This window comes from Canis lupus, chromosome 14 (assembly GCF_048164855.1).
Source record: "Canis lupus baileyi chromosome 14, mCanLup2.hap1, whole genome shotgun sequence".
NCBI classification, from domain to species: Eukaryota; Metazoa; Chordata; class Mammalia; order Carnivora; family Canidae; genus Canis; species Canis lupus.
In genome coordinates, this window is record NC_132851.1 from 62,836,560 (window position 1) to 62,851,745 (window position 15,186).

General features: G+C 38.1%; 1 protein-coding gene across 10 annotated transcripts in view; it reads left to right on the forward strand.

Moving 5' to 3' along the window:
- SLC4A4 (solute carrier family 4 member 4) overlaps positions 1 to 15,186 on the forward strand; it is a 343,433-nt gene that overhangs the window by 215,776 nt on the left and 112,471 nt on the right. For all 10 annotated transcript variants that reach the window (XM_072775341.1, XM_072775342.1, XM_072775345.1 and 7 more), the window contains 2 exons: positions 7,635 to 7,792; positions 14,129 to 14,216. In XM_072775341.1, coding sequence (XP_072631442.1) covers positions 7,635 to 7,792; positions 14,129 to 14,216 — 246 coding nt within the window. The remainder of the gene's footprint in view (positions 1 to 7,634; positions 7,793 to 14,128; positions 14,217 to 15,186) is intronic.

Sequence of the window (15,186 nt, forward strand, 5' to 3'; positions counted from 1 at the left end):
ACATTGTGAGCACATGTGTATAATTGTTACTCAGATTATGAAATAGAACATGTCTAGCATAGTAGATTTTCTTTGTCATGATTTCTTCTCTTATTTTTATTATTTTCTTCTTTATACCTTCTTTGTGTTTCATTTTTTGTCTTATTCTCACTTCATGAGATAATATATTTAGATCATCAAACTGTGGCTTTTTTTCTTTTGCAATATTTGCATTTATGGCCCTGTATTTTACCCAATGCACTGTTCAACTATATTCTACAAATTTTGATACGTCATATTTTCATACTATGAATAATACTGACTTTAATAAGTCAACTATGCATGTTTTAATATTGAAGAAATCTACTTTGTTTTTAAAAATAATTCTGAAATTCTCTAGGTTATAATCAATATTTTAAAAATATTACTAAGTTATTTCAGAGTGTGTCTGATACTTACAATATGTAGCTCTCCTTTGTTTCTAATTTTTTTTTAATCCCTTGGGTCCCAGTCATTTGATTTTATCTACTAGTATGCCTAGTAATTCTGATTGAATGTCAGATAGAATATGTACATTGTAGAGATGATTTGATACTCAGGATGATATTATCTTTCTTCAGTTTGTTTCTTTTGCTTTGGGATGGGCTTTAGGTGTGGGGCAGGTCACCTTAATATTCAGTGTAGAGGTGAACTGATTGGAAGCTGGGTTTCAGTTTCTTTGTGGATTAGTCAATTACTAGTTTGCCCTTAAGCCTGGGTCTTGTCCTTTAGCGGCCCCAACTAAATGCACGGCATGCTTGTCCATTACTTTGAAACTACTGAAAGCTCTCCTCAATTCTGAGCTCTGCAGCTATTTAAGAATCATTAAATGCCTTTAAAAGGAAATCAGAGCTGAATTTAAGCCTCACCTCTGAGTTTCCTTTTTCAGGGGTATTGGTACCTCAAGTTTTTAATGCCACTGTAACTTTCTGAAGCCTTTAAGCAGATTGCAAAAATTCTTCAGTTTTTCTTGCTGGAAGGGTTGATGTGGTGCAAGCTAGTTTACCAGAGCTGAAAGTGAAGTCTCTTAGAAACATTTTTTAGGTTGGACATTTTTAGTTCGCTAAATACACAGCTCCAGGCCTACAACCACCCACACAGACTCTAAATCCTGGGATTCATAGACTTAAGAGACATGTGTTATGATAGAGAAATGTAGTTGAGCCTATGAAATAGATTCTGAGTCTCCTTGCCTAACCAGCCACATGGATGAAGATGTAGAGTCAGTCGCTCTCTCTCTTTAAATCCATTCACTTGTCTTGCTTAAAAGAGAAAACAGCTTGCTTCTTGTAACCTTCCCATTTAAAAAAAAAGGTATTTGGGCAGCCTTGGTGGCTCAGCGGTTTAGCACCGCCGTCAGCCCAGGGTGGGATCCTGGAGTCCCAGGATCGAGTCCTGCATCAGGCTCCCTGCATGGAGCCTGCTTCTCCCTCTGCCTGTGTCTCTGCCTCTCTCCCTCTCTATGTCTCTCATGAATAAATAAATAAGATCTTAAAAAATAAAGTACCAATGAATTTGTCAAACTCTACTCCATCAAATTGGCCATTTTTCCTCCAAGATGTAGAGAAAGGGAGTGGCCAGAGGCAGAATCCCCACTCTGGTGAGTGAGAGCACTTTTTTCCTAGTCTAATAGTTAATAGTGTTTGCATATGGTAAATGAATAGATTTATACTCAAGTAGCATAAATAATTTACTAAGATATTGTTTGACCTAGGCATTCCCTCATACTTACTTTTGAGTTCCTTGAATCTTCAAGGTTCTACAGCATGGATATATTCTCCAGAGCCATATCTTCGGCATTGCTCAAGAGTCAACCTCAGTGAAATTAAAATATAGGGTGACCATATAATTTTTGTTTAGCACAAGACACTTTTGAGAATGAAAGAAGGTAATATTAATATCAGGACAGTGGGGTAAACTGGGACTATCATAAAGAAACCGATAGTTACGGTGATCCTACTTTAACACATTTCTTTGCAGTGAAAGGACATGATCCAGGAATGATCTAATGATTTTGAGCTTAGCAAGTGGATTTGGGAAGGAATAAGAGCTAGCAATTTTCAAAGAGATTGGAAGGGAGGAAATCAGCAAGAAGAAGAGACAATAAACTAAGAAGAAAAAGAGAAAGCTAGGAAGGAACCCCAGTAAGAAAGCCAGGAATAAATTCTTTGCCCAGGAAAGCAGGTGGATGTTAGCAAGTAGACATGAATCATTAAGCAGGGTGAATTGAAAATAAGCACAGTTTGGAAGATTAAAATTATTCTCATTGAGAGGAGAAGAGAACGTATGGAATTGGGTAGCACTAGGTATAAACTGTATAAAGAGAAAATATCCTCAAGTTTATATGATTTTTAAAACATCACTTATAGTAAGGACTTTGAACAGCCCATAAGTTCCATTCTAACAGATCGGATTCAGATGACAACTAGGAGTACTCCTGGTTAAAAATGACACTTCCCAACAGATGCACTTATTTTAACATGCGCCAATAAAGGCAGACAAAAAGAAGTGTTTAAATGACTAAGTGGCTGACGAATATTATGATAGTCTGGACCTACTTACCAGGTAATGCTGTTGGTCTGAGGGTGAAAATAAGGATAGTGGAGGGCGCAATATTAATCATACAGTCATCCCAGGCAGTTAACACTGGTTAGTAGTTAGTAGTGGGTGCGTATACAAGACCTAAAATCTGCCTTCATAGAAGATGGCAGGAGAATGTAGGACCTGAGTAGAGTATAGAAGATTGACTTTTCAATTAGCTATAGATGATGCATATCACTTGTGCGAGTAACTTTTCTATCACCTCACAGAGCTATCATTGTTTGTAACCTCTCTCTTTCATAATCAGTCCACTTGTTCTGCTCTATCCAGTCATGATCTCCAGATTCTTGGCAAGCTAATACTGTGATCACTAAGTTGTTAGAACACCACTCAGAAAGTAAGGAAGTTTAAGAAATTATAAAAATGAGCCTATATGGCAGAGGGCAAGCCATATCCTTCTGAGTAATTATAGCAAACTCTTTGGAAGGAAGAAATACAGCTAGTATGAAAGGGATCTGAAATGCACACATCTGGATTCACAGAGTTGTTGATGTTCCAGTTGTAGCTACACATGGCAGCCATTTGAAATCTATTTCTTTGAGATCAAGGTTGGCTAAAGGAATTTGTATTCATTCTTAGTTGACCTTGCATAAAATCCAGGCTGTATATCCCTTAGAGAAGTGACTAGTGATCTATAGGAAAGAAATGTCAAACTTTATCTTGAGAATTCAATCCAGATGAGTGTATTGGGTAATTTTCAACCTGATTTGAAAACCTTAGTCCATTCTTGCTTTCATTATCTGTTATTGTTCTTTTAATTCTGATTATTCTTCACCTTTTTGCTTAACGTTTATAATTTTTTCTTAGAGTTGAGTCTGTCTGTTCTCTGCAGTGCCCACCACCAGGCCTTGAACGTTATAGGCATCCATAAATTTTGAAGAGAATTAGATGAAGTTGAGGGTGGATTTTAAATGGAAAGCGAGAAAATTTGTTCAAAATAACATTTTAAAATCTGTTTTCATATCATAATGTGCCTTATTTATCTCCTAATGGGAGATAAAGCATTTCTAGGCATCTAGGCATAGTCAAGGCTCTGAGAGTTTCTGTGCTACAGAAACATTTAATCTGGGATGCCTGGGTGCCTTAGTGGTTGAGCATCTGCCTTCGGCTCAGGGTGTGATCCCAGAGTTCTGGGATCGAGTCCCACATCGGGCTCCCTGCAGGGAGCCGGCTTCTCCCTCTGCCTATGTCTCTGCCTTCTCTGTGTCTCTTATGAATAAATAAATAAAATCTTTGAAAAAATATTTAATCTTATTTAACTTAGTATTCCTCAATTTATTTGACTAATACATTTTTGCAAAGGGTCTGGACTCTTCAGTAGACAGGAATTAATTTAAACCCAACATGGAATTTTCTGGCTACATAAGAAGTAAGAATTCTTGATGAGTTCACAGAATGGAGAAGCTGCAGGGCCTCAGGACTTGGAACTTGGGACTCAGCAATCTCTCTTTTCATCCATTTTTCTCTCCTGCTTTTGTCTGTTACCTTTTGGGTGCTGACCTCATTCAATCCTAGTGTGGACAGTCCCATGACAGGCCCTTTCAACATGGAGGGGAAACAACCTCAGGTAAAGGGAAAGTGTTGATTGTTATACAACCCAAATATTGGTAAATATTAGTTTCTCAAAAGGATTTGATTCCTGCCTGAGTCACACATCCATCCCTTGGACCAATCACTCTTATCAGCGCAGGAATTTACTAAGATTGGCCATATCTAGGCCTTTTGTCCATTTAGATGGCCTGGTCAGTGATTATGTCCAGAACCTTTAAGAGAGGAGTTTAACCAGCTTATTGGGAAGAGCAGAAATAATAACCACCATTCATTCATTCATTCACTCACTCATTCATTCAACAGATGTTTATTCAACCTTTCTCTTCAGGCACTTTTCATGGCATTAGAGATACAATACTGAAGAAAATAGATGGATTTTTCTACCTTCATGGAACCTATACTCTATGGGGAGTCAGATAATAATGATGATAAGTAAAACATGGCATGTTTGACTATGAAAAGTACAGAGAAGGAAAAAATAAAGCAGGGAAAAGAAGTAAAAATAATTACCTGCCTAACTTGATAGAGCAAAGAGTCTGCTGAACAGAATGGAAAATAAAATCAGATTATTATAGAGCTGTTGGTAATGAGAACTCTCCAGAAAGAACCTGAGGAAGATGATTGTAGCAGTGATATTTTATTAGGCATTTGTACCACTTAGCCATACTGTATTGTACTCTGTGTTGATAGAAAACAGTTTATTACCACAACTTCCTTAGGTGATAATAATAGTTTTGGCAATTTGATGTTTTTAGACCCTTCCCATGGCTGCTCTTTCACTATTTATAGAATCAAACAGATTTTTTTTTTAAATATTAACATTTCTTGGAGGACTAATGGTATAAACTTTGGAAAATTCCTTACTGCTTAGAAGTGGTCATGTTCCTAAAACATCTAAATATCTTGCCTTTGCTTTTTTTTGTTTGTTTCCACTAAATTATTAACCCTGATGTACTTGCTTTTTGCCTTACAGTTTTCTTCTTATATGAAGTGCTAAATTAAAGAAAAAAAATTCTACAAAGATGCTAGTGAAAGTGATGGAATTTTAGGGCTCACGTCTCATGTCACTTTATTTTCCCCAATTAAAAACTCTGTAAATGGGGGCATCTAGGTGGCTCAGAATGTAAATCATGTGAGTCTTGATCTCAGGGTCATGAGTTCAAGCCCCACATTGGATGTAGAGCTTACTGAAAAACAAAAAGAAAAGAGAAAGAAAACTCTGTAAGTAGAAATTGTTAGGGATCCCTGGGTGGTGCAGCGGTTTAGCGCCTGCCTTTGGCCCAGGGCACGATCCTGGAGACCTGGGATCGAATCCCACGTCGGGCTCCTGGTGCATGGAGCCTGCTTCTCCCTCTGCCTATGTCTCTGCCTCTCTCTCTCTCTCTCTGTGTGGCTATGATAAATAAATAAAAAAAATTAAAAAAAAAAAGAAATTGTTACTATAACCTCTATAACGTTTTTTTTTTAATTAATGGAGAAAATTGAGTCATGTCTGCAACTTCCCATCCCAGCAGTAATCCATGGCAAAAAGTACTGAATTCACTGGTAACTTTTGACCTAAGGGGAAGGGCATTTATATTAATATTAAGAATATATCAGAGGTCTGTGCCTTTCATGTGGTCCTGCAGAATTCTCATCTCCAACATCCACAATTATTGAATGTTTTCTTTGAGCTGTGGGAGGTGTTTCCTACTCACTGAAGAGTGCTTGAATAGGCACTCTTCTAAGTGGGAATTGGAGAAGGCAAGGAGAGGGATGAAGAACACCTACAGGATAAGCTTTCCAAATAACTGTAAGAAGCAACTTTTACTCCCCAAGAAAACCACTTTATACCTTTACTCCTCTCAAATTCCCATATGCCCTTCCCCTTTCCTTCATCAGCTCACTTTTCAGTTATCCTTTCCATAGTTCAGGGTTGCTTGAGCTGTTTTTGTGTTTGTCCCCTGTGTCTTCTACAACAGTAATATGTCTCATTAATAATCCAAAGTGTTAGCACACTTGCCATTTAAAAGAAATTCTCTATTTTATGTTTTCCTTTACCTGTATTCCTATTCCTTGCCTTTTCTTGGTAGCAACATTTCTGAAAATAATTATCTCTGCTACCTGTCTCCACTTCTTCACTTCCCATTCTTCACTGGGCACTGTGGTGTCTACTGTAACTGCTCTTGTCAAGATCACCCAGCACCTTCCTCTTGACAAATTCATTGATTCATTCTTGTTTCTCATCTTATTTGAACTTTCAGCAGCCTATGACTCAGCTGTTATACTTTCATCATTGAGCCCTTTCTTCACCTGATTGTTGGCATATCTTGCTTTTCCTCCAACCTCACTGGCTGCTCTTTGAGGATGTCCTCTGCCTAGATCTCCTCCCATTCCTATAAAGATAAAATGGCCCTGGATTTAATTCTTATCCCTCTTTTCTACATTCAAGATGTCATTTGTCTCAAGGTCTTAAATTCTGTTTACGTGGTAATATCTTCTAAATGTGTCTTCCTACTACACCTTTCCACCTGGATTTTTAGTAGGCAAGTCCCACCTAAAACATCCCAAACTCCTTACCATGGCTTGCAAGGCTCTTACCACCTGCCCCCACCACCACTACCTACGTAACTTCTTTTGCTATTTCCTCTTCTTTTCTTTTTTTTTTAAAACATTTTATTTATTTATTCATAGAGACACAGAGAGAGAAAGAGGCAGAGACACAGGCAGAGGGAGAAGGAGGCTCCATGCAGGGAGCCTGATGTGGGACTCGATCCCAGCTCTCCGGGATCATGCCCTGGGCTGGAGGGGGCGCTAAACTCGCTGAGCCACCCGGGCTGCCCTCTTCTTTTCTCCTTTAGCTCCCACTACACTTACCTTCTTATTATACCTCACTCTCTTTTTTTTTTTTTTTTGCCTCAGAGCCTTTGCACTTGCTGTTCCCTTTGCCTAGAATTCTTTGAGATCTTTGCATGGCTTGTCCCCCTATCCAATGTAAGATGTACTTCTTCAGAGGCTTTCCCTGACCACCCTGTCTAAAATAATACCCTCTAACCTGTTTTATTTTTCCTTCATAGCACTTCTCACTACTTTAAATCATATTTTATTTCTCCCCTGGTGAAAAATGACCCAAGGAATATAATTTGTTGATCTATCCCTGTGTCCCTAGGGGTTAGTTGGGTCAATTCCTGGCTCATAGTAGACTCTCAACATATGTTTATTGAGTGAGTGAATAAATAAATGAATTGTTTTATACATAAACATTGTTTTATATGTAAGTCATGTGACTGTATCCTCAATATTTTTGAATTCAAAGTACAGAGTAATGTTTATTATAATAGAATGATTAAACATAATAGAAAAATGGCTAGCTAGAGCCTGTTGTGTATTGACTCATATAAAGGAATTTTCTTGAGTGATATATGCAGTGTTTCTTGTTTCCTTCTCTGGAAATAAGTTGTGTTTTCTGGGTTCTTCCCATGCAGCTGAAGAATAAGTTCATGAAAAAACTGCCACGTGATGCAGAAGCCTCCAACGTGCTTGTTGGGGAGGTTGACTTCTTGGATACTCCTTTCATTGCCTTTGTTCGGCTCCAGCAGGCAGTCATGCTGGGTGCCCTGACTGAGGTCCCTGTGCCCACAAGGTAAGCTGCTCCCTGACCTGCTGGGGTCTACAATGTGCTTATAGGGAAGTCTTGGCTAGACAATCAATAGAATGAGGATACATCATATTGGAAAGGTTTAATCTAAGTAATGATTTAGCGTATTTTTATGCGATCAAATCACTTGGCACTGGTATATTAATTATAATAATTAATTGGGTCACGTGCTAGTTTGTTCTTAGTATAACTAAGAAAACTTAGTTAATTCTCACAATAATATATATTTTTTAAAGTTTATTTATTTTAAGTAATCTCTAGACTCAATGTGGGGCTTTAGCTCACAACCCTGAGATCAAGAGTTGCACGCCTCTCTGACTGAGCCAGCCAGATGTCCCTCTCATAATATTTTTAAAGTCTAAACTATAGGTGTATGGATTTTATAGATGAAGAAACTGAGTCTGAGAATTTAAGGAACTTGTCCAAGGTAGAGAAGTTTGTAATCTTAAGGTTGACATCATAAAATTATCATGTGACTAGGAACTTTTTTGGGGGGGTGCTTTTTGTGGGTCCAGTGCAAGGACAGGTAACCTCTCTCTTTCAGGTTTCTCAGATGAGCAGGAAGGGCTGTGAGTCCTCCTCAGTGATCTCAGATGGTCTTGGCATAATAAACTGACAGAGACACAGGGACCCAGGTTTGCTTTGAGCCAAGTTAAGGAAAATCAGAACATTATTATGGCCTCCTGATTCATAGATTACAGGCTATTTTTTCATCATATGGATATTTTCTCCTTATTTTTATATTTCTTAGACACTTAAATTAAGAATGATACTAGTCACTAGTCACTGGACAAATGGCAGAGGAAAGGAAATGCTCATGGATTATTCAATTAATGGGATCGTCATGATTTGTGTTTTCTATAAGTTAGTTGTTCACTTGAAAACATTCCAGCAGAGCTTTGCAGTTCTATCTGAGCAATCACCTGGCGAACTGCTAGCTGACTCAGATCATGGCTGAGGTCCAGCTCTTGTACCCCTTTGGCTTTGTTTATGTCTCTTTGGACTAATTTTGCTGGGGCTTGAAAGAAAAAAGCATGCCAAGAGGTGCTAAATTGCTCTTGCATTTTCATTTTTCTTACACTTTTTCTCTCGAAGCTACAAGTAAAAAATATTTTAAAGGGCTTTTTATTTAACAATAACATGAGTTCATTGAGTAGCAGATCATGACTGTTTGTGTATCCCTCTTATCATCTGCTCCTGTCTGGCTCATTCTTTTCTTCTGTACAGGAGAGCATTACTAGCCTAGAGGGTAAAACACAACATCATTTGAATTAGCAAAAGGAGCCTGGCAATTCAAGGAAATGTAATTCAATAATGTCATAAAACTACTTCAGGGCAATAATCTGGACAATATACCCAAGCATGTAACATTTTTCCGGGAAACAGTTTTATCCATTTGCTGTCCTCTGGGCCAGTGCATGCTATAATCACTGAGTAGGGAGCCTCATTAGCCTTTGTGTGTATGAGTGATGTGGGGCCATTTACAGTGGCTGCATCCTGCGAAATCCAATCAAGGAAATCCCACAAGGAATGTGGTGGGCAACGTGGAGGACTGCCTCTGTACTCAGCAGTGTGCTTTCACGCACTGCCCTGTTGTACCGCAGGGAGACTTGGGAAGTTTGTTTTTGTGGACATTTGGCAACGGTCACTTTTCTTTTAGAAGGTGGAAGAAAGTTATGCTCTGATATTTAGTATTGTTATTGTTGCGATTTATAATAAGCAGTATTACTGCCATGCACCTCTTATGAAGCACGGATCTAGCAGCTGCCCGTGTGTAGTGTCCACAGGTTTCTCTGTTTACCCTGTTATGGGCTAAATGTACTTGAGCTTTGTGCCTGCACCTGGCCTAGTGCCAGCTGGGTGGACGTTATCTGCTTAGGGTCCCTTCTTGCCACCCACGTGAAGGCAAACTGTTCTTTGCTATTTGATGACTTGGTAGGATGTGCTGATTTTTCCCAGCATCTTGCAGACATTTTGCTCGCCATCATCTTTTATCTGTCCCCAGAGGTGCCACTTCTCCATACTTCTGAGTGATGTAGGGGATGAGTATTATTACTCCTATTTCACAGGTGAGAGATGGTGGCGAAAGGAGGATTCATAATCAGCACTAGAAATAGAACTGCAGATTTCTGACTCTGAAGCTAGGCTTTAGGGAGGATCTGAGGAGCTACTTAGAATGGATTTAAACAAAATACTTTAGAGTTTTCCCATGAAGAAAAATAAAAGCCCCTGATCAGTTTGTTTTTTATCTGATTTTGATTTTCACATTTAAGACCAATATTTAGTCAGTAAATTCTAGTCCCCTGAAAATGAGAATGTTTACTCCTTTCGTATCACTGTAAGTTCATATGTATTTTATGTTATAAATGATGATTTGCCTGAAAGAAGCAGTTTGTGCATAATTATCGAAACCATAGAAAATCTAACCATTAGAGGGATTGAGATGGAAGTCCTGCTGGTTCAAGTCTGTCTTGTCCCACAGTCCAGTGGCCAGCTGCTATTTACTGTATGTAACGTGGTTGTTTCTGGTGGGTTTGTGGTCCTCACGCATCTATAGTGGAAGCTGCAGTTTAGCCATGATTTCCAAAGCCGCTAAATATGAATAATAGCTTATTTGATTCACTGCTGTTTTGAGAGCTGGGAGTAAAGGATTGGTGCATGCTGAGTTTATTCTAGAAATAGCTGTGATATATCAGGAAGGAGGAGGGTGCATATCCTTTCTGAAAAGATCGAGTGGTTTAGGAAGGCTTGGCTCTTCTTCTGGTATTATGCTCTGATTCTGCCTGTAATTATTTTGTGAATGTGAGTATAGTCCATTGGTTCCGGACAGAGATCATCTGGTACTTATTTTCATTATGGAGAATGCTAGAGGCATCCTCCTCAGGCATAATTAGTATGTGAAAAAGCTCACAAGTGTAGAGGAGCCTCATGATGATTCTTGAGACAGCTAGCACTGTTAAAAATTCTATGACTTTGTTTCCAGTTATGAGTGAATAAAAAGAACTCAATAACATAAATTAATTTCGTTTCCCCAGCTGTCAACATGGTCTGTGCCCTTCCAGCCACACGAATGTGATATTTACCCCAATTTGTTAATAAAGAAAAAAGCTTCTGGTCAAAAATAACATCTGTCCATTGACAAAAAACAGCTTGGGTCATGAAAGGAGTTTTCAGTATGTTATAAAAGCTGAGTTTGGCAAGACGTACTTCTATCATGAAAGTTGTAGCAGCTTTTGCTTCTTCAGGGTTAAAGGGGAAAGAACATGTTTCAGGCAGAGGGAACTTCAACTTCCCTCTATTCTGTGTTGCTAGTTTTCTAGATCCCTCATCTCCGTTTCAACAATGCAATCCAAATTAGGGGCTTTTTAAGGGTTTCTGTTCCTATAGGTGAAGTTCTTGACCTGAGGTGATGTTTCCTTCTACCTATAGATAGAGGCCAGATTTCTTCTCTGGATCATTTTAAAGGGTTGAATTTATCAAATGGTTCCTGACTGGAGTAATGGGAAAATTTCCCTGATATGATTTTATTTCTATTTGGCACCATTAAAGAATAAACATAAGTGTTAATAAATACTTATTATATATGATATATATGTGGTTATCCAGGAAAGAGAAACTATACCTTGATATCTGAAGTTACTGTAACAATGTAATTCTCATAAATTGGGTTTATTGCTGTAATATCTATTCTAGTCACTATTAGTCTGCTACTTTCATTCATTCTTTGGTCCTATTTAGCAGAGACCAGAGTAGATATTTACAGAAAATGAATGCCCTCCTCTCACAAGGCTTTAAGTTAGAGGCTCCATTACTCTATCAGCCCTTGGGATGGTTACCCATCCTCTGCCAAAGTTTATATTTGAGGACCACTGATAACTGAGCATTTGTCTCACTTTCTAACAAGATAGTACTTTGGCTTTGTTGCCATATAGCCAACCTGATCATTAATTCGTGTGTCAGTTGAGAAACGTGTATTTCCATAATGTGTATTTGTAAACCATAATCGTGATGAAGATGCTAGGGCAAGGTGGGAAGAGGTACAGGGTGGTTCTGAAAAGTTCTTAGATACTATGCCTTACTGAAAAACTAATATTTAGACACATTAAAATAACAAAAAAATGGTGGGTAAAGGCAACCCATGATTCAAAATGTGTCTAGTAAAGGATCCAGGTGTTGCATATGTTCTCTTGCTGCACCACATCTGCCCGCTTTGCCTAAAAACTATGTTCTTACTAAGTGCCCTGTCTGAGAGCTGGCCATTTCTCGACAGGCAAATAGGATTGAGAAATGTGGCCAGTACTGTAGGTGCTCCTTATGCTCCTTAATTGGATTTATATTTTGCTTTAGTGGTTAAATGTTTTTTGCTTATGTTGCACTCAAATCAGACATCAGTCATTTTAGTAAAGTACATTTTAGTGTCATAAAGAAGCACTTTATAATACTTGAGGTAGTGGTATATAATTTAGGTCCAGCTTCAAACAAGGAAAAATTCTAGTTTCAGTTGAACTTCACTATTAGAAGAACTAAAATCCACTTTTAATAATGACTTCCTTCATACTTGAACAGACTTTCATGCCTGCTGGTTGCTTTTGCTTTTTCATCTACTGTGGTAACACTTAAAAGTGAGTGTGCCGCCTCATGCCAGAACTGGTTTCTAAGCAAATAAGTATTGAACAGTTTTATGGTTATTCGGGTTTAAAATTGAAGCATTCAAACTTTAAGTAATTTTCTTACATTCTTAGTTTCTGGTTGTTTTCCTTTCCTCTTCAGATTGAATTTTATAATGAAAAAAAATTATTTATTCAAGGACCTTTTAGAACAGACCCTAACACTTTGGAGAGAGTACTTGCTGTCAACCCATTTTTTATTTAAAGAGAGGTATATAAATAAATGAGTAAAAAGAAATTTTATTAAGCAAGTCCCATAATAACCCTGGTCCCATAAAATTTCACCTAAGATTTCTTGACCCAGCTAAGCATCAACATCTTTCACCAAGGTGACCTATGGGAGTCATAGGTTGGGAAGGCAATATTAGGCAGAATTGTTTGCTGAAAAGAACAGGACGTGAGAAGGCCTATCTACTCTCTCTCATTTACTAGGCACAATCTTTGGCTCATCCCTTGATCTCCTTGAGTCTCAGTATCCTCGCCATTAAACTGGAATAGGATACCTGTCCTTATTGCAAAAGAGTATATGGAGTTTAAATGAGCTGATGAGGGGGATCCCTGGGTGGCGCAGCGGTTTGGCGCCTGCCTTTGGCCCAGGGCGTGATCCTGGAGGCCCGGGATCGAATCCCACGTCGGGCTCCCGGTGCATGGAGCCTGCTTCTCCCTCTGCCTATGTCTCTGCCTCTTTCTCTCTCTCTCTCTCTCTCTCTCTCTCTGTGTGTGTGACTATCATAAATAAATAAAAAATTAAAAAAAAATAAATGAGCTGATGAATACGAAATGCTTTGCAAGCTTTAAAAAGCTGAGCAAATGTGATGTCATCATTTTTGATGCTCTTATTGTCTCCGTGTTAGGTAAGACATGATCATAAGCAAGGCGGATATGTATCCAGTGTTGCCTTTTATATATTGTTTCTTAATCAGTTACTGGGTTTCTTCCTCTCTTGTTGAGACACAAACCTAAGTGGGGATGAGGCTCGTTACTGCAAATTCCAGGACCTCCTTACTGTGGAGCAATGCGTGTACATTATCAAGAAAACAAGTTTGGAAAGGAAAATGAGGACACTCACAAAAGAATTTTAACTGTCTGTGAATGATGCTTTATTTTGAATTTCTCTCATATTTCTCTCTCTTTACTTTGGCTGTCAGCATGTGGCTTACTTGTAGAGGACTTGCTTTTTGCTGACTTCCAGTCACTTGTGAGCAGAAATATTTCTTAAAAATATGGAGAGAATCATTTGTCACTGCTCATATTGAATAAGGAAAAGTCAGAGAAATCTGAAGATGTACTAAGTCTTTCTGGTTACTGTACTTAATGGGTTTTCTCCAAAGATTCTGAAAGTCAGTAGAAATGGAGAGAAAAGAAAATTTAGAAAAAAAGATTGAATGACTCCCAAAGTGAAGTTCTCTTGCTCAGTGAGAAACTTCTCAGGGTTTCCATGGTAAATTCTTTCTTGCCTCCAAAGAAACAACAATTTGTGTTTCACTGTAGTGTGAAAGACCATCTTTTGTGTTACCGAGAATATTACCTTTGTTTTAAAGATGAATTCTAGACCTATACTGTTTAAAAACTAGGATAGATGTGTCTCAGGTTAATGTATATTAACTTTGATGAAATGTGTTTTATAGCTTTTGCTTCTTTCCTCTTCCTTTAGGTTCTTGTTCATTCTCTTGGGTCCTAAGGGGAAAGCCAAGTCCTACCATGAGATTGGCAGAGCCATTGCCACCTTGATGTCTGACGAGGTAGGCGATCTGGAACATGGTGATCTGTGAATGTTCCACTTGTATAGTTTTCATACTGTGAATTGGCTGTCACAATTTATTCAGCTAGAATTATGTGGTTACCAGCCTTCTTTATGACATGAGGCACAGCTTTCTTGGCAGATGAGCTGATATCTGCACAGGTTTTCAAAAAATAAATTTTATGTTGGAATAAAATATGGTTTCCTTTCTTTTTCTAAGCATTTGCAATTCTTAAAACTGACATATGTTAAATATTCTTTAAAAAGTTCAAATCACTGTATTAATTTAAACTTTATCTCTTAAAATGTTTTATATATTCATTCTGGGAGTGCAAGCATCCATATATCATATTGTTTCAGAAATAATGGGTTCTATAAAGTAATGCATAATAAAATGAATCATGCATTTTTTCTTAGATATCAGAAAGTACCTGTTTTTTATGGTCTTCTTATCTTGCAGGAAAGAATTCTACACACTCTAAAATGCATTAGCAATTGTTACTGCAGAGTATCTAGTACTTTGGCAGCATAACCTTACTCTCATAACAGCTTGAATGTTGTTACACACATTCTAGATATGATGAAACCCTTAACCCTAGTCTCAGTAGGAGAAATACAAGTAGGATATGGGATCACTGATTTCTGCCTCTGTGTCTTTTTAGCTTACTGTTTCCCCAAATGTTTTACTTTTGCTTTATTACTTGAATTGTTAGCTTCTCCAAGTGCTAAGTGGAGAATAGGGCATTTAGTTCTGGAAGTTCTTTTTGGTGATTATTCAGATGGTTACTTAACGTGGGACTGAGAGCGTTGATGCATAGCTTTGCTGGTTTTCCCCCTTGAGGCAACAAAACATCTCAGGGGGCTCTTTGATTTATTTTTGTGTGTTTATATTTTCTTAAAAAAAAAATCATTCCTCCTAAGATGTAACAATTAGAAATGCTTTAAGCTCTAAGTGACAGAAAATCCTGTTT